The sequence below is a fragment of the Pithys albifrons genome, chromosome 8, assembly GCF_047495875.1.
Source record: "Pithys albifrons albifrons isolate INPA30051 chromosome 8, PitAlb_v1, whole genome shotgun sequence".
In the NCBI taxonomy this organism is placed as follows: Eukaryota; Metazoa; Chordata; class Aves; order Passeriformes; family Thamnophilidae; genus Pithys; species Pithys albifrons.
The window spans coordinates 21,515,937-21,534,493 of record NC_092465.1 but is presented as its reverse complement, the minus strand read 5'-3'; the positions used below and the strand labels follow the sequence as shown (position 1 = coordinate 21,534,493).

The 18,557-nt window shown below is 37.8% G+C and overlaps 1 protein-coding gene across 3 annotated transcripts in view; it reads right to left on the bottom strand.

Moving 5' to 3' along the window:
- Positions 1-1,940: 1,940 nt before the first annotated feature.
- Positions 1,941-18,557, bottom strand: part of ITGA6 (integrin subunit alpha 6) — a 42,941-nt gene continuing 26,324 nt past the window's right edge. For 2 of the 3 annotated variants that reach the window (XM_071562630.1, XM_071562632.1), the window contains exons 9-26: positions 17,844-17,971; positions 16,066-16,161; positions 15,534-15,595; positions 14,120-14,277; positions 13,036-13,191; positions 12,212-12,327; positions 11,106-11,292; positions 10,937-11,020; positions 10,656-10,735; positions 10,437-10,514; positions 10,235-10,337; positions 9,101-9,274; positions 8,089-8,187; positions 7,617-7,727; positions 7,435-7,533; positions 6,980-7,105; positions 5,589-5,718; positions 1,941-3,967 (exon numbers count right to left, since the gene is read on the bottom strand). In XM_071562630.1, coding sequence (XP_071418731.1) covers positions 5,611-5,718; positions 6,980-7,105; positions 7,435-7,533; positions 7,617-7,727; positions 8,089-8,187; positions 9,101-9,274; positions 10,235-10,337; positions 10,437-10,514; positions 10,656-10,735; positions 10,937-11,020; positions 11,106-11,292; positions 12,212-12,327; positions 13,036-13,191; positions 14,120-14,277; positions 15,534-15,595; positions 16,066-16,161; positions 17,844-17,971 — 1,965 coding nt within the window. In that variant the 3' untranslated portion in view covers positions 1,941-3,967; positions 5,589-5,610. The remainder of the gene's footprint in view (positions 3,968-5,588; positions 5,719-6,979; positions 7,106-7,434; positions 7,534-7,616; positions 7,728-8,088; positions 8,188-9,100; positions 9,275-10,234; positions 10,338-10,436; positions 10,515-10,655; positions 10,736-10,936; positions 11,021-11,105; positions 11,293-12,211; positions 12,328-13,035; positions 13,192-14,119; positions 14,278-15,533; positions 15,596-16,065; positions 16,162-17,843; positions 17,972-18,557) is intronic. The other variant, XM_071562631.1, reaches the window with a different exon arrangement.

The following is an 18,557-nucleotide window of genomic DNA, read 5'->3' as shown; positions in this document are numbered from 1 at the left end:
GGGGGTCTGTCTTGCACTATGAAAAACGCAAACTACAGATCCACGAATCCTGTAACAATGTCACACCTTGGCTGGGGTTTAACGCCTGTTTCTGCACAGGTGTCTTGGGGTAAGGAGTTGCCGTGTTTTTCTCACAGGGGTCATGGTTAGCACTCAGCAAGCCTTTGGAGGCTGTAAAATATGTATAGTATGAATTACAACTCCACAGCTTGGAAAGAGAAACAGATAATGAAAGATGTCCGAGGACTGGGATAAAAGACTGAAGCAACTGCTTACACAGTCCTGATTGGGAAATACACTGCTGCCATTCTTCTTGACACAGACTGCTGTCTGGCAGGCCAGCTGAAGCACGTCCAGCATGGCCCTGGGCCTCTGCTGGCTCAGAACGCCAGCTACAGTTGCCTGGTTGTTTCATCACAGCTTGTTCTCCTGGGTTTTGCAAACCAACTCTTGCCACCCTTGCCTACTCTGTGCTGGGAGAAGTTATTTCAGCTGTTTGTACACAAGCGGCTTCCTGGTTCTGTGTAGTCTGTTGATGTTGACACACTGCAGTGATGATAATCACTATTGGAATGTGGATGCTTTGAATGGGGACGGGCAGTTCAGTGCCACTTTCAGAAGTTTCCTTTCACCTTATGTGCCAGTCCTGACATTTGTGTCTAACTGAGCACCCTGTTCCCTCTTTTTCCACATGTAACTTCTGCACAGGCAGTTATTGAAACTGTGCTGTGGTGGTCCCTTATATTAAAAACTTCTCTCATAAGATACATTTCCTATGCTCTGAAAGTTAAAACACATGGGAGGGTACTGCAGTTTTATCAACATTCTTTTCATGTACCTTGGGCTATATAAAGTGTGTGTCTGCGTTTTATATAGATACATACACACTGTACACAAACACACACTGTACATAGCAAATATAGCACATATATATACATGTATACATGCTTTACACAAACACTATTTTAGTGCTGTACTACTGCATATATAGTATATGCCACATATAGTGCCATATGAGTGTATAGTATATATGGCCTATAAAGCCTAATATACTATATTAGTACTAAACCTTAACTGTTCTCCCAGTCCGTATTTTGTCTTGTTGTAGATACATTTGGGGGCATTATGTAAATGAGAATAATTGTTTGATAAAAGCAGGTTCAGTTCACATCTTTGACATGCTCTGAAAGGTCGAGTGGCATCTTCTTGTTCTAGTCCTGAAAGTTTCTTGGCCAAAACAAACACTGACCTGGCACATATCCAGCTAACCCTCATCTTTAGCATATCCAGCTAACCCTCATCTTTAGGCTTTGTTGCATCAAAAGGCCTTTTAGCAAAGGTGAGCATAGCATTCTGTGAGGGCTGACATCTTCAAAATGGAGATAAGCTACATTTTCTCTGTTGGATTTGGTGTTTTTTCCTCTACATATTTTGGTGGACTCCAAGCTGTACCCTGCAGTCCTGTTACTGTCAGGATCAAACTTTCACTGCTAAATACAGGTATGTGAAGCCCTTGACCAATTTTTGGGGAGGTATCCAACTCCCCTACTTACTCAAATACTTCTCCGGCAGTACTTAAGAAAATTTTTAGGAGGCTGCTTGCACTGAAGGTCTCCTGGGAAGCATGAGCACAAGCCTGGAGCAAGGAGAGGGCAGCAGTGCCCTGCTGGGAGCTGACACGTGGAGCTGTGCCGGGCTCTGCCTGCCCCCACCAGTGCCGGCAATGCAGCAGAGCAGCAAAGAGCCTGCGGGCAGAGATTGAACAGTTACCTCCTGCAGCTCCTTGTCTGCCTCTCTGCGTAGGGCAGGAGCGAGAGCTGAGGCAATACTGAGAATCACAGAACTTGTTAGAGCTTGGGGCTTTCAGCATATTCTTCTAGTGAACTTTAGCTATAACCACCTCAGTTAAGTGTGATAAAATCATTATTACTGAGACAATGTTTAATTAAAAAAAATTTATTTCACACTTCTATACAAATATCCACAGGTAATTTCTAATTATGGAATGATGTAGCATTGTTAGCTGGTACAATGAAAGTTGGAGATGAAAGTATACCAGTGACATGACTTATTTTTTAACTTTCACTTTAACACTGCTAAGACATTCATGTTCTTAGGCGAGGACCACAATCTGCTTTTAGATTCAGGGGTATTTGTCAAGCTTCTTAGCCCCTGATTAGCCCAGCTTCTGGTGCTGCTAAGCCTTTCAGCAAATAAGCTAGAATTTTAAAAGCTCAAACACTGGTAATAACTCATATGTAAATGTTCATAAAATCAGGGTCATAACATTGAGATTATTTAAGAACAATGATCATAGTAAATTAATTATAATTTTTAGGTGACCACACCTTCATAGTAATGTTAAAAGTTAGTAGTAAAAATAAGACACTTGACAACTGTCCTCCTAGCAGTTTTTAACCCTATGAGGGGAAAAAGTACCAAGAGGCTTTTGCATAGTTCAAATGACAGTCAATTAACATGCACACTTTTTGAGCAGATTTTTTTTCACATGGAATAAACAATTATGAACTAAATAGTACCAATGCTTTAGAACATGGGTAAAAAAGTAAGCTCTTTAAATAATTTTATCACTTATGTTACAATAACTAGAGTACTGATAAACAACATCATGGTTCTACTTTTCTCAACATTCAGGTATTCAAGATGATTCAGTAGTCTCAAGGTGGATGAGCTCAGATCCACCCAGTTAAGGTGAGGCAGCTATAGACTCCTTCAAGTGCTGTCTAACAGCCACAGTAGTCAATGCCTTTTGCCAAACAGTAAGTCCTTATGAAGCCAGAAGGCTGTTTTGAGAAAACTCACTTTCTTGTCGCAAGTATAAAACTGTATCCAAAACCCTAGGTTTGTTTGGTGTCCAAATCCTTAAATACTCTGCAATAATATACAAATCATGTTACAAGACCTGATGTTACAAGACAAAGTTACAAGTATCAGGAAAAGAAAACCCCCATACACAGTATTGGTATAAATATTTACATTTTTAGAAAGCATTGGCACCTTCAGTGACTTATTAAAATGCAGTGAAAGCCTCAGGTCTCATAATCTGAAGTTCAAAAACAGAGTGGATTTGAAAATTCAGTTAAGTCTTTGGCCTAACAGTTAGTCAAAGACAATGATTTATAATAAAAATAAATACAAAAATGACTAATATATATATACAAAAAGTACATCTAATATTCAAGCCTCTCTTTTTTTAAAAAAAAACCTGTGTATATTTGTTGTGAGCAAGAATCACACAATCTGATCTTAAAAAAAGATAAAATCAAGCAACATGACCCATTGCACAAGTAATTTAGGATGATGCTTTTTGTTAAGCCCTAAGTACTGCAGCAGGAAAAGGTTGTGACTAAAGCAGACTTGCAAGTTATACTCGAAGTATGTTAAGGCCACTGTGTGTTTGTAAAGCACTATGCAATGAGGGAAGGATGGAGAACCTCTCTTGACCTTAATCATGTACTCCTTACATACCTAGAAAGAAGGTCAGGATCACAGGAAAAGGTGTGTTGTAGTGGTTTTGCACATTTTGTAGAAAAGACCCCAAATCAAAGTAGTAATTTCTGAAGTGTGAGTTAAGTTTAAGGGAGGAAAGAGACAGTCTGGAAATTAAATAATGCAAATAAAGTCTGTTGAAGCAATTTTAAGTGTGCAAATAAAAGCCTCAATATAAGTAGTAATATCTACAATCAAATGGTGAATGTCCATAGTGTTCATAGGTCTAACTCCATCAGTATTCCATTATGAAAACCTTAACCTCTATCTGAACTTTGTGGCTGAAAAACATTTTTCCCTAAGAATAACTTTCATTTTCATTCCATTTTGTGAACCACTGTTTTGTCTCAAGGTCTTTGTGTTTCCCAGCTTTGATCTGTCACTCTTCTTTTCGAATTCTTACAGCGTGATAGCGGGGAACACTGTCATCGTACCTGGAACGACGGAAGAACCCACACTGGGGCAGAGAAGAAGAAGAACAGTTTAGGTTTAAAGTTGCTGCCGAACTACTACAACTATAGAGGCAGGAAATTCTTCCTTTGCACAAATATACAGGTAAGAAAATCGGTGAAAAAATATGTAGGCCAAAAACATAGCATAGGTAGCTGTAAAAACGTGAGGCAGCAGGTCTGCATTAGTTGTTCCAGCAGCAGTTGAAGACAAATGGCACAGCCTGAGCATATGGTGACCATCTAACACCTTAACAGGATTCCCTCCAGTACAAAGCGGTTCATTCATCTAATGAGAGCATTTACTGCTATACAAAGAAGTTGATACAGTTCAGGAAAGTTGCTTCTCCTGAATCAAAGGTAAGTACGTACTTCAGTGTCTTCCTGCATGGTGACATGATTTACCCTTGAGAACCTACAGAAAGATTTCCAGAACCTTCAAGAAAGGCTAGACTAGAGGCTTGCTTTTCAAAGCACCACCTCAACTGTAGTCACCTAAACTAACTACACATATGCAATGTTAAGAGACATGAGTCTTGTTTACTTTGCCATGGGAAGTCACCCTAGATGAAATCCAGTTTGTTTGTGATTTGCAATTTTTTATTCAAAGATTGTAAAAACGGATTTTAAATATAGAGGAACAGACTGAAATCAATTTTCCAAACAAAATGGAGCTATGGCTACAATGTTACAGAGATGATGATTAGTAGACACTCAGCTTTGCATGATTTAAGAATCACTGACTGAGGTCAAGATTACGGTTAAGAGACATTGTGCCATCCAGCTGTCATTAGACACTGCTGGGGGTAAGAATACATTAAAGGGGCAAGGTTTTGTTCATAGTATTTAGAGTGCTGGGGTTTTTTGTTTTAGTTGGTAGTTTGAGTTTTTAGTATTTGAACTTATATGGAACTGAATTTTTTTTTAGAAATTACAGTGAGCACAAACCAAATCTGTAGCCATCTCATATTTAAGATTTCATTAGACGTGGTTTTGACATAATTCATTAAGAATTCCTCCCCACCTCAATTCCAAGCATCACTTCCTGATAGAATGTACAAGCATGTGATATCTTAATTTGAATAAAGGTTGCTGGAAACAGAAATCATCATGCATCTAGTAGCTTCAGCAAAGTGTCTTCCTAGAAAAGTGGACCTTAGAACTCAAGTAAAACAGATGTTTCCACAGCAATAAATTCTCATTATGAAAAACCCTCTCATTGTAAGCAACATGTACCTTTTAGCATGCACTAAAGGTTAGTAAAGCAAATTTATATATTGTCCATATAGTCTTATCTTTACATTTTAACTCTGCCATGTTGATCACCATCTTGCAAGCTTAAAAAAAACTTACTTGTAGGGTTAAAACATAAATTTAAAAAAAGACTAAACCCCATTGCAAAAGATCAACATGTTTTCTAAAGAAATAAACAAGAAGCGTTTTAGACCAAGGTAAACACCTGTGTGTGTTCACATGCACCAAAAGCTGAAACTATGAACAGCATGAGCAAGCAAATACAATAGTTTGAGATCCAGAAGTTAATAGAACATATGCAGAACAAGCTTAACAGTTAGCCACCACAACCATAGCACGTGCCACAGCTAAAAATTAAAAAATACCATCAGTTACCAATTACAGAAGTAGATCAATACTATGCATCAGAAGTAAGCCTCTCTTTATCAGATGGCTGAGCATGGATCTCAGCCTTGTGATATGTGGCATCGTAATGATCTTTCTTATTTCTCTTGAAGAAACCACACTACAAGGAAGCAAGGTATTTAGTCAATTTTTATGGACTGGAAGAAGTCAAACCCATAACACTGACTTAGGTTAACTCTGTGAACTGTCTTCCCTTTGTTCCCTTCACAGGTCAACAGGAAAATTTAAAATAAATAAATAAATAAATCACAAGAAGTCAGCTGTTTCTAGATCTGAGAACTTGGACTAACTTCATTTATAAAATAACAGAACAACCCAAATAACTGACAGAATAACAGAATGACCTGATGATAGAGGCATTTTGATAAAAAAGCTACAATAAAGTATGTCCACATCAACTGAAGCTGACTGTGAAGAGCAGAAAGAAGCCTATACAAAAAACTGCTTATATAGAGTAGTACATGGGACAAACAAAAGCGCAGGGCAGAACACAAACAATTAATTACTGCTCTGACCTGTTCCACACAAGTTTTTATCTTAAACCCATTAGGTATCTGTCTGCAGTATAATGTTTGTCCTTCACGAAACAAACACAGTGTTCATCATCAAAAGTAGCATTTTACACATTGTGTGTGCATGTGAAAAATGCATCTATGTTCATGTACAGTAAAACACCAGTAGCTATAACCTAACAGCCTATCCAAAGCCTTAATTCATCAGAACATATGCAGGAGCAGCTGAGCATTTATTAGAAAATAAGGAAGTCAGAATATCCTGTAAGAAGCAACCTGCAGCAAGTAGTTCCTCAGCAAAGCTAATTGCTGCAATTTTCTTTATTAATAAACTTCTGCTACCCCATAATAGCAAGTACTATGTGTCTAGACCTTTAAAAACTAAGAATAAAAAGCCCATACCACAGAAATTCACCAGCACACTTGGGTGTGTATTATTACTGTACCCTTTTGTTATTTTCATCTATCGTCACTTAAATGGTATTTCTGATGTTATGGGAGCATAGCCTTGCTAAAGCAGTTGTAAACAGCTCAGTGAAGTTTTACACCTAACTGCAGAGGCTACCATTGACTGTATCCAACTGTGGTCTCTCAACATTTGTCTTGAGTTTTGCACAGAGCTCAAAATACTTCCTTTCAAGGATGTGAAAACAAAAAAATTACATAACAAGTCCACGCATATAACCGTTTTCATTCCAAATGCTGTAAAATTGAGAAACTAATAATGTATGGTTTGGGTACTTTTGCCCTATTTTAAGTCCCAAAGACTTCATCATTTGCTTAATTGGTTTGCTATCTTGTCAGTTACAGATGAGGAAATAAAAAATAGCCAGATGAATAAAAACTTACCTTCCATAGTAGGAATACCAACAGTGCAAGCATCAATATTCCAGCAAGAATAGCCACTGCAATGATCCACCAAGGTACTCCTGTGTAAAGGGCTACTGATTTTGCAGGAAAGACAGTAACACGCACCTAAAGGAAAGAAAATATGTGAAGATGGAAAGAGCATTTCAGAAGATCCACGTTTAATTATAAATCTGCAATGTATACATCTTATCTTTTTTCTAACAAGATGTTCTACAAAATGTTTTTGAAGAAAAAGTCCTACTGGTATTATTTCAATATGTGAGTGAATTTTTCCAACCTAATTAGAAGGTGAAAATTATCAATAATTCAGAATTCAGTTAAAAAGTTAGACTTTAAGATAGTTTTGATTTAGATTTGTTTCTTTCCTGTTTTTTTGAGATAAGCTGGAACCATCACAACAAAAACATGTAGTTAGCATTAAAAATTGAACCTACCTGAGCAACTTCATTTGTGAGTTTAACATTCTTAGCTGCAGCAGGAACACTGATAGAAGCCTTAACAAGAATGTCCAGGTAATTCATTTTGGAGTATTGCTGTTCCAAAATAAAATATGGATATTAGACACAGAATAGGAAGGAACTCTGACCTCTCAAAAATGTCAGGTAAGAAGACTTACCTCTAAGAAAGTGCTGTTCCAGAGTCTGGAGCGCAGCACAATAGACGCCTTGCTGTCTAAACCCTTCAGGGGACATTTTATGTCCACACAGCGTGCATTCACACTGCAGTCCTGCAATTACATATTTCTACATGTAAATAAGATGACATCCTCACAGAATGTTTAAACCTCACCCCAAGATTCAAACTTGGATTAGATGCATCATACTTCCATGCAAGAACAGCAATAGGAAAACACAATGAAGATGCTATTACCTGTTTATATTAACATAGATAACAAAGCAGATACTCCTTCCTAGTTCTGTCTCATCAGTAGATACTATAAATTAAATTTTAAAAGCATTGGTACTCGGATGCAAGATAAAAATAAGGTAAAGAGATAAATTCTTTCACCCTGACAAACTCAGAAAAGCTCTCCTACGAGTGCAAGGAGACATATCTGACCAAAACTACAGTTGGTATAATGTCCTTACCAAGGTTTTGTATTTTCTTTCTGCAAATAAAGGAAACGCCTGGCTGTCTGTAATCTGCTTCTCTGCAACCTCACGCTTCCGTCTGGAGTTATGCGATTCCTAAAACGGGGGGAAAAAAAGTAGTTTATCGTAAGCATCTTTTCATTCTGACCCCATGCAAGCAGAGAAACTGGAGTTCAGTGAGCGTTTTCTTCTTCCAAAATCAGCACATGAGAATGACTCCGTATATATCCCTAGTTACATTTACTGCTAATAGTGGAGTCAAGAATAAAAAATTTGAGATTACCTAAAGAAAGGCCAACTGACTATTTTAATAGGGGAGGTTTACATTTATAAAGCCTTCAATGCTATACACTCAGTGAAAATTTTATTAACTAAAATAGTGACCTGACAAGAAGGGGTTTATATGCATGTAAGATTAATGGTAGAAAATAAAAATTCCTCTCATACAATCTTAAGATTATATGAAAAAAAGGAAAAAAGGCTCCTGTTTTAGGAAAAAGATCTTGCTAGATAAACACAATGCAGGCCTATGAAAAGTGCTTGAGAAATTCTTTTTATTATATTTGTCATAAATAAGTAAATTTAAATCCAAGACTTTTGTCTTTAAAAAAGTACATAGAATTCCCTCAGGCTGGGGAGATGTTTACAGTTATTTATTGTTTTCTGAGTAAGAACTCAGATTGTTTTTATTATTGAACAGTTTTCAGTAATGCTGATGAAATTTGTTAGAGCGATCAGCAGTTTCATGCTGTATAAGCATATATATGCCAGCAGTGCCCATTTCAAAAAGTCACCATGACATTAGCATTTATCCTTTAGCATGTCACTCTCAATAGCTGTTACGAAGCCTCCTAATAAGCTTAATAATTGACAAATTGTTCATGTATTGTACTACTGAGCTTCTTAAGATAAATAAATCCTTCCAAAGGCAAGCTCTGGTATGCCCTACTATCACATGCTGTAGGGTGCTTTCATGTTGTACCAATTCATGAATGGAAGACTAACATACTGCAACATGCAGACTGTTGATTTCATCCTCAGGTCGACAGGAGACTTTTTCCAAGCCTTTGGAGTCTATTTTCATCAAATAAAGCAGCCATTTGCCATTACTAATTTCTTTCGGCCATTGGATGTCCAGGGAAGCAGTGCCAAATGTTTTCAGTGGTCTCCCCAAGTTAGTTACCTGTTAAAACAAACATTCTTTAAACTGTTAAATACTTTTTAAAGGGATTTTATTCTTGAAAGCATTACTGACTTGGACAAGCTTTAAGCATGCAGCTAACATGAAATTTAAATCAGATGAAAGGCAGTCAAAGCAGTACAAAGAGAAAGCATATACTAAAACTAGCACACCTGGATAGCAAGTAAATAGAGGGTTTAAACATATAAGAATTAAAATTCCCTTACATGAACTTCTAGTTGTTGATTTACAGAAACCTGTCTTCATGTGAAATGACAACTCCAGTCAGTTACTTACCTAACTGAGGCAAACTGCACGTTTATGAGGAAACAGAGATAACCAGGTTTTGTGCTCATAAGTCTAGACGTTGTTTCCCAACCTCTTTTTTACTTGTTTAGTGTTACTATTCATGATAGCTAGTTCTCAATCAGATACTCTAACTGCTGCTATTTTAATACATGTGTGCAGCTATAGAGGCAAGTAAAGGATTGACCAAGATGGACTTCTCTTAGTCTTCTCCTTGATTTACATTAGCCAGAAGACCAAACCAGTGAAACAGACCCATGTTTTCAGAGGGGCTCTTGCAACATTCCTGAGTGCTGGCTCAGTCCTGCAGGCAGCACGTGCCTGTACTCGCTGCCTGTGTGCACCAGCCAAGGCCTGGGCAGGCCACAAGCAGGTTCTGCTCTCACTTTTGTTCCCCACCCCCAGGGGGTTTTACACCCTGTAACTCAATGTGCGTGAACAGCTCCACAAAAAGCGTACAGCCAGACTTGGGTCACTTCCTCAAAATATGGTCATAAAACATCAAGGCCTAAAAGAAGCTCTAGTCCACAGTCAGACTGCATATTCTGATCAGGAAGTTGGGATTCTGGGACAGGGAAATCCAATTGAAATATAGCAACTTTTCCAAGCTATGCATCTGATTAAAAGCAGCTGTTGGCATTAATCTAAATTACTCACTCTGAATTCATACTCTATGAGGCTTCCAATATCATCTTCAGATTTCATAGCACTCTCACCAACGATGTTACCTCCAAAATACACCTGAGAAGGCTTAGCAACTCTGTTCAGGTGGGGGTGGGAAAGGAGAATAATCAGATTTATACGAGTCTGCAGCAAAACTGTCCCCAGACCCTCCATCTGTTATTCTATCAACACTTACCCAGTGAGTGATAAAAGCAATTCAAGAACCACTTTAGCACTAGCTGTAATTGGAGTCAAATTAACTTGAGTGCTTGTTCTACAATGAAAAGGAAACAATGGTGTTTATTTTACAAATTTAGTGGTTTTCACTTTACTATTAAATTACTTTTGTGAATGGAACAGCCTAATTCAGTATGTTTACAACTCTATATAAAAACATAGCGCAAAGAAAACTTACGTTTCCAGCTTCAGGTTAATGTCCAAGTCTGTTGTATCAACATTAACTTTAGCAGTACTTAAGAGCAGATAAAAAGTGACCTAGACAACAAAGAATATAATGAAATATATAAACGTTTTATAAAATATATTAATATATGTAAATATTATAGAAATGCATCACCAAGTTCTAGAGTTAAAAAAAACAGATCCAAATCAAATTTCGAGTTATGACACAGAAACTTTGGACAACCACAGTCAGGAAGGAGATTTTACGACTTGAGTAAAATAGTTGCAACTTACATTGGAATTTCTTTTAAAAGGATTTCCAAGTTCACAGTCTACTTGAGAACCAATCTGGTTAGCAGTACACGTTAACTGTTTCTCCTGATTGAACAGAATACATTTACAAGTGAAAATATGCTGAAAATATTAAAAAAATTTTAGTATCTTTTCTCTTAAAAATACTTACAGGATAACCCTTCATTTCCCTGAATGCAGAATATGTCAGACTGTCTGGAAAAGTTGCAATTAGTTTAGCTTCATATGCATCTTCACCATCTTTTTGTGGATTTACATTAGAAGGACTGTTTGTCACTGTTATTTCCAGGGCAATATCTTTCTGATCTTTCAGAACAAGCACTGGCATATCATTTTCACTACAGAAACAAGAGATACAGGGTTGTGTGCATTAGGAAAAATGTGTATGAAAGTTTGCTTCTTATGGTTTACCCAAACAGAATTTCCTGTGTTAGGGAGGAATTACTTTGAGGCTATAAACACATGAACAGTCACAGGTTTTTTCCCCAGACCAGTATTTCATCTCTGAAAGTGGCCAGCAGTTAACAGGACAGAACAGACTGATAAATCCCTCAAGTAATCAAGAGTTTATAGTATTTTTGAACCAGCACTCGCATCTGACTCATATTCAATAGTGATGACTTTTCTCCAGATCAATCCACTGATCTGCTTTTCTCCTGTAAAGTGCACATGGTTTTGGCTTCTGAGTCAGGGTGTGGCACTCACTGCTAAAGGTGATTGACTGTTAAAAGTAAGCAAATATACCTCCTTCTGTTTGTTTTACTCCTCTTCTAATTTCACTGGCCCTCCAGGGAGGAGGGATGCAGTGGGGTGCTGGGAGTGTGTTTTACAGTGAAATGGTTGCTCTGTTCGTTTCTCTCTAAGTGCTTGTCTTGGGCTACTAGACTACACTATCTCGAGTTGTCATACTCTCAGGCAAATGTCATCTGCAAAAGAGTTAACAGTGTCACACACAATAAACTACTGTAAGGCTGGTTTAGAATCTCATTTCTCCAGGCATTAAAAACTTTTCTTTAAGCCCACCCACATCTGCACAGTTGTGGCCACTTTGTATCCATTTGACTCTGTACCACTTTTCTTCTCAAGCTCCTCCCGGCTCTTGCCTTTCCTCACCCTGACAGGTCAGTAGTACTACACAGGCCTGTGTTTGCCAGACACAAAACAAAACATGCTTTCTCTCTCAGAAACCTCTCCTAAAAGTTCTTTTGAGCACGTGTTAATAATTTGAACTTTAGCAATGCATTAATCAATGCTTACATTGGTAAATAACTGAACCTGTCCTCATTTCCTTCTCGAGTGCAAAACCGGTACTGAAGTTTCAGATTGCTGTGACATTCATTGTCTTCTCCACATCCTTCTTTTAAGAACTCCACCTAAATAAAGCAAAGCAATTTTACTGCCTGACACATGATAGTAGATTGAAACAAGATTTCTGAAGTACACTGCATAAAGCATCTACACAGAACTCAGAGACACTTTTCCTGGGCAGAGTTCAGATTTTAACCAGACTTCTTGCCTATCAAGTTTTTCTTTGTGAGATGTAGCCCATGATGCTGGTAATTTAGAACTTTAAATGTGCCTAAAAAGGCAGAGTTGAATATTTCTAAGTGAAGAGTACCGTTCTAATGAGGAAATACATCCTTAAGCCTGCTTCTTCAATGAGCATTGACAAAGTGAGAACTTTGAGATATTCCCTCCTTTTTAGATCACAACTGCAGTCATTTGCTCAAAGGCTGTTATGACATCCAGTGGAAGGATTAGGCTGTACATTATTTTGTTATATGAGACAAACGTTCATAGCAGGAGACAATGGATTTCCATTTTTAATCAAAAGTGTATTTCCTCCTAAACTTGTTGGGGAGAGAAAAAAACCCAAGCCATTACACCATCTTCACTTTTGTTGCAAAATAAACACATCTTGTAACAAGTTCAGAACAAAATATAAAATAGTAAGACAGTAGTTACAAGTCCAGTGCCACCCCAGTTATTTGCTTTGGCTATCATTTAGCTTTCTACGGTCTTTAAAATTAATTATTTATAGATGTGCAGATTTATATGAATATGTAATATCAAAGACTTACTTTTGTGGTCTTTGTTTCAGATTCATTTGAATCTAGAATTGGTATAAGATCTGGAAGTGCACTCTCTTTTCTTGTGGATGGTGAAGAATCCAGGCCAGCAATTTTAACAGTGACTGATATTGGAATGGGACGTAGCTTATCTTTAGTTTTTTCCTGCTAAAATATTTTAAATTACATAGTTAGTATACAGGGTAGAGAAGAAAACACAAATTCAAGCTTTTGATACTATATATAAACCCAGCATTTTCTAAACACGTGCAAGAATATTAAGTATACAAGCCTATCTTTTTTTTTTTCCTGGCTTTCCAATCTGATGATTTCCCTCACCATTAGGAATTCCTAGAACAACAGATGGTAATTCAAGCAGGTAAAATTTATACTCCAACAGTAAAATAAAATCAGAACAGGTAGGACTGAGCTATGAGCAACCTGGTATAGTGGAAGGTGTCCCTGTCTGTGACAGGGGGATTGGAACTGGATGATTTTTAAGGGTCCCTTCCAAGTCAAACTATTCCACAATTCTACTGCATAAATTCAAAGCTCTTTAATTTGCTGTGGTCAAAAGCAGCTTTGGAGGCAGACTCATTCCTGCTGAGCCGCAGAGGGAGTTTGTTCATCTCCTGGAGCAATGCCACCTTTAAGGGGCAGTGTAGCTGCCAAGTCAAGAGAGCACACACCAAGCTTTCTTGCCCTGCGCATTCATCCCCTCCAAAACCCACGGGTTAAAATTCTTCTCCTAGACAGTTACACCACCAAATTCTGTAGCAGTTACTTCTGTTGGAAACAGCCCTCCATTTCTGGCATTTAGTCCCTCTCTATTGTTCAAAATCAGTTCAGCTCTACTGAGCTCCAGAGTGGCTGCAGCAGCTACAACTTTTATTCATATTTTTCAAGAAAAGCAACAGGAGGAAGCAGGGAAGAGTAAAGTACTAAACTATGGTGAGGTTTTGTTTTTGAAGCTTTATATTGCATGTGACTTTTGAGTAATATACAAAGGTTCCTTCTGTGAGGCCAAGAGAAAAAAAGAGCATTCTTTTGTTTTAAATGGATCTAAATGAAACAGAAATAAAATACTCTTCCTTACCTGCAGTACAAGCTTTGTAGAAACACACTCCACTGAGTTCTGTCCCCTCAGGATTGTACTTGCAGTGAACTGATCAGACGAGCGGTCACTGAACTGTACCCTGGATGGCAGGCCCAGCTGCCGCCTCTCGTTTTCCACTTCAAATGTATAGTCAAGCTCTATGTGACAAAATAAAGTCATTTAAAAAAATTAATCACTGCCTTATTAAAAGAACTTCTCCAATTATGATCTTACAGCATTATTCTTGACGATTGTTTCATTCAGTGTGGGATTCACAAACTGTTTTCAGTTATTTGCAAAACTTTTTTCTTATGTCAGTTTTGTCCCACCACAGTTGAGGGCCAGTACTCTGTGAGTAAATCTATAGCAAACTTCTAAATCAAATCTTGTTATTCCCAAAGCACACTGTTCCCTTACAGGCATGTGGAGCTGGCTGGGGCAGCTGCAATTGCTGCTGCAGAGCCAGCAGAGGGCTGAGGTACCACACTATAAATACCCACACTGGGCTGTCTGGGATTCCTGTTGGGTCCCAAATGGCACCTGAGAGCCAGCAGGATTCTGAGGCGAAGGTACACTGTTAATTTTAACACTGAAAGCACACGTGTGGCTAGAGCTTCCAAGTTGTGTGCTGAGGCATGTTTGGATGGACCTGAACTCAGTGCATGTTTTAATTATCTCTATTCACTGAGCCAATTCAATCTTGCAAAGATGAGAACAGCACAGAGTGCAGCAGCGTCTGAGACCTGGAAGCACTTCACCTGTTGAAGGACCAGGACCTTATTCAGGTACATCCTTTGGACTTTACAAGTAATGGAGAAACGCAAGACAACACAAGAGAAAAAAGGGCTTTGGGTTTAAAATTCTTCTCATTTCATCTCAAAATACTACATGGCTCTCCAAGAGGTAGTAACAGCAGCGTTGTAGTAAGTGCCTTACATTTTTGACTGTAATTGTGGCACAGTCTTCCAGTCTTCTCCTATTAATGCAAATTTTTTTATTTCAGTTACCGATCTCCACAATACCACTTTTGTGAATACAGGGCACAGTTTTATAGGATAAGCCTACAATAAGAAATAATGCTTACTAACAATACATAAAATGGGCTTTTAAAACTATTCTTTAAAGCAGCAGTAACCTGTAGAGGCAAAATGGTTTGGGTCTGTAAGGCAGCCATTTGCTAACTGGCAGTTATAATACTGAGAAAGTTTCTGTCATCCACAGAAGAGCTTAACACTCCAGCATGACTCTAAATACAGATAGTGCAATAGCTGACCTTAGGACTGAGTGACATTTTAAATTTGACAATCCCTGTCTGAGTCACTACAATCTGAATACTACCTTTCCATGATAAGCTCTAAAGAAAAAAATAAATCACATGACAAACAGATGAAAAATATTTATCTTAAAAACTTACTTATATTTAGATTTAAATCTTTGGGGTTTGCAGTATATTCGAAACATGCTTTCACATCCATCCTGTAAAAAGTACCAAGAAAATAATAAGGCATGGTCCAACAGACTGAAAAGTTTTAATAGTGCATTGACTGATCTCATCAGTCTTATGACTCTGGTATTTGTTGCTTACTAGACTGAATTACAAAGCAATAAAAAATGGTTAATAAGCAATTAAAAAAATTTTCTGGCATTTGTTCTTGCATCTCTTCTCAAGAAAAAGCTGTTTAAGCCAAGATACTTGAATTAGAAGTCAGAAGTGCAAAGTGACATTCATTTTCAAAAGCAGACATTATGAACAGAACATATTCCATACCTTGTCTTTAGCACAGTATTTGTCAGAAATTCAGGATTTCAGAATGATCACATGCAGATACATTTGCTTAACCTGCACAACCATCAAATCCCTTCACTCGAACATCATCACTGAATGAATTTTGACAACAGAAAACTCAATACACCAAAGCTTCTGATAGAATAGCTTTTTTATTTACCATATTTCACTATTGTCCTCAGGATGCTTCTTCTTTAGATCAATTCTGTCAGGCTGTACTGTAATGTTTCTTCTAATGCTTATCACAGGCCGAGATCTTCATTTGAGGGAAAATGGGGAATGAAAATAAAGAGTTAAAAAAAAAGAAGGTTATGTTAAGATTAATAAAGTAATTCATATCCTGCACTGATTTGCAACAAAGACACCCCAAGAAACAGAGTTTGGCTTTGATACTGGTTAGAAACAGAAGAAAACTATTTAAAGCTAAGCAACACAAGTAACGAAGAACAACTGCCACTGTACTGAATCCCTGACAGGGCAGCAGGCTACATTAACGTGATGTTGTGGCTGTCATTTTATACACATACAAAAACCAGAAAATTCAGTGGTGGTTTCTACCCGAACAGTAATTCAGCCCCTGTAAACAACTGTAGGTACTAAAGTTCATTCAGATTGATGTTCACAACAGTTTTAATGAGGAGCCTGGGTGGCTGTGCGAAATTATGTTGTCAGTGCTTAATTCCTCTGCATGTAGGCTGTAACCATTAATTCAGACTCACAACTTTTCCTTTCTCTTCCATTTTGGAAGGGATGAGAGAAGACATTTCACATGAACAAATGAATGAGCTGATCCTGTTCTCATCAATACATCTAAGGCTTGTTTAAAACAGCCAGTAAGCCACCTCCTCCATTTAACTGGGGCCACCCCTTCCACTGTTCATCACCTTAGAGGTTTTTATTTTCACCTTGTAAAATTTTTTGTCCTACCCTTATCAGCAAAAGATTAAAGTTCCTTTTGAGTAAGCAGAAAACTTAATAATCTAATGAACTCCTCTTCCACCTACTCTGTTCTCTTCCACGAGGCATGTGAGTTGGTTTTCTTGGGTGCTGTTCCAGTGTATTTAAGCACATTACAATTATGTACACAGATACTATATACTTTAGAGATGGGAGCATAAATTGTAGGGAAGGCTGTTCTGCCTGAAAAGTTGTTTTCGTTCCCAAAATCGAGATATCAAATTTTGGAGTTTCTGCTCCTCCTCCTTTAGGACCTGACAGCAACCACCAAAGACGTGAACTTGATGCAGCATTCACAGCTCTGATGATGAGAGACAGTTCTCTTCCTGTCCATTACTAGTGATTCAGCTCAACAGTACATTAAAATGGAAAAAAGCAGAGGTCTGCAAAAGACTGTGACTGCATCCTTAATTTAGGCATGTGCTACAGAAATCCCAAAGGCTCTTATCTCTTCAGGGCTTCCTCGCTGCTGTGTGATGGAACCCAGTAAGGCTGTAAGGCCTCACTGGTCAGGACCCCTCAGCTACAGAAGTGGGGGTTGGTTTGGTTTTGTTTTGTTCCATCTTCGGTAAAGCACAGTTAGATTATATAACAAAAGCACAAGCAAATGTATCAGTTAACTTCTCCTTAAGGCAAAGGAATTACTTATCACCTTTAAATTCCATTAAAGGACAGGCATCCAAGTTAACACAGAGCAAAAGCCATGGTACAGGGATACTGCACACACCAGAACTCCACAGGAATGTCCACATTCACCCTCTTACTCTGAACTGATTGCAAGGCAGCTTCTCAAGGAAAAGAGGGGGATAAAGTAATAAACCAATTTATGGAATTCTCACCCTTGTCCCCCCCAGCCCTGAATTTCCACCTTCTAGGAAGAAAAATACACTCCAGGACAAACAGCTTGTTGTTACTACTAAGCAAATTGTTTAAAAAAAATAAAAACCTTGGTATACTTAGTTAAGGTTCTGTATATAATACCTGTACACATTTACAGAATCTGAAAGGGAACCAACAGCAATATCAGGGTAGGCATTTTTATCCAGGTCCATGTTTCCAGCAATAGAGTAACCAAAGAAATTGGTGTTTGCTTTTTCACCATCAAGAATCTAAAGAGCAAACAGATTGAGGGAATTCAGACATTTAAAAGCTATTAAAGTGAAATAAGTAACAAGTGAACGTAACTGTTTTATGGCAAAAAAAAAACCAAAACAAGAGGGAAGAGAAACAATGAAGTAGAACCTGTGAAATAGGACCCTGTGTTCAGTTCAGGTAAATGACACTGAACTGCTTTTCTTCCAATAAGTTAACTTTGCAATAGCAGTGAGTACCAGAAATTGTTTATCTGTATACAGATGTTGCTTAGTTCATCTTTATTTACAGTATTTATGCACTATAGACACTTGAAACTGAAAAAGTATGCTAAAAAGTATGCTAGTAGTACTCTTGGGAGGGCAATCACGTTCCATTCTCACCTTGCAAACTGGACACAGTGGTCCTCAAAACTAAAAAGGCATTAACTTTTTTATTTAAGAAGGAAGTGTACTAGTAAAAGAGAAAATTAAGAAACTCATTTTCAAATCACCAGATTTACTTTTAAAAAAACCAAACTTATGTATCTACGTGCTTTTTTCCTTCTCTACATATTATTGGTGCCAAAGGATGGCCCCAGAAATCAAATGTGTATTAATATCA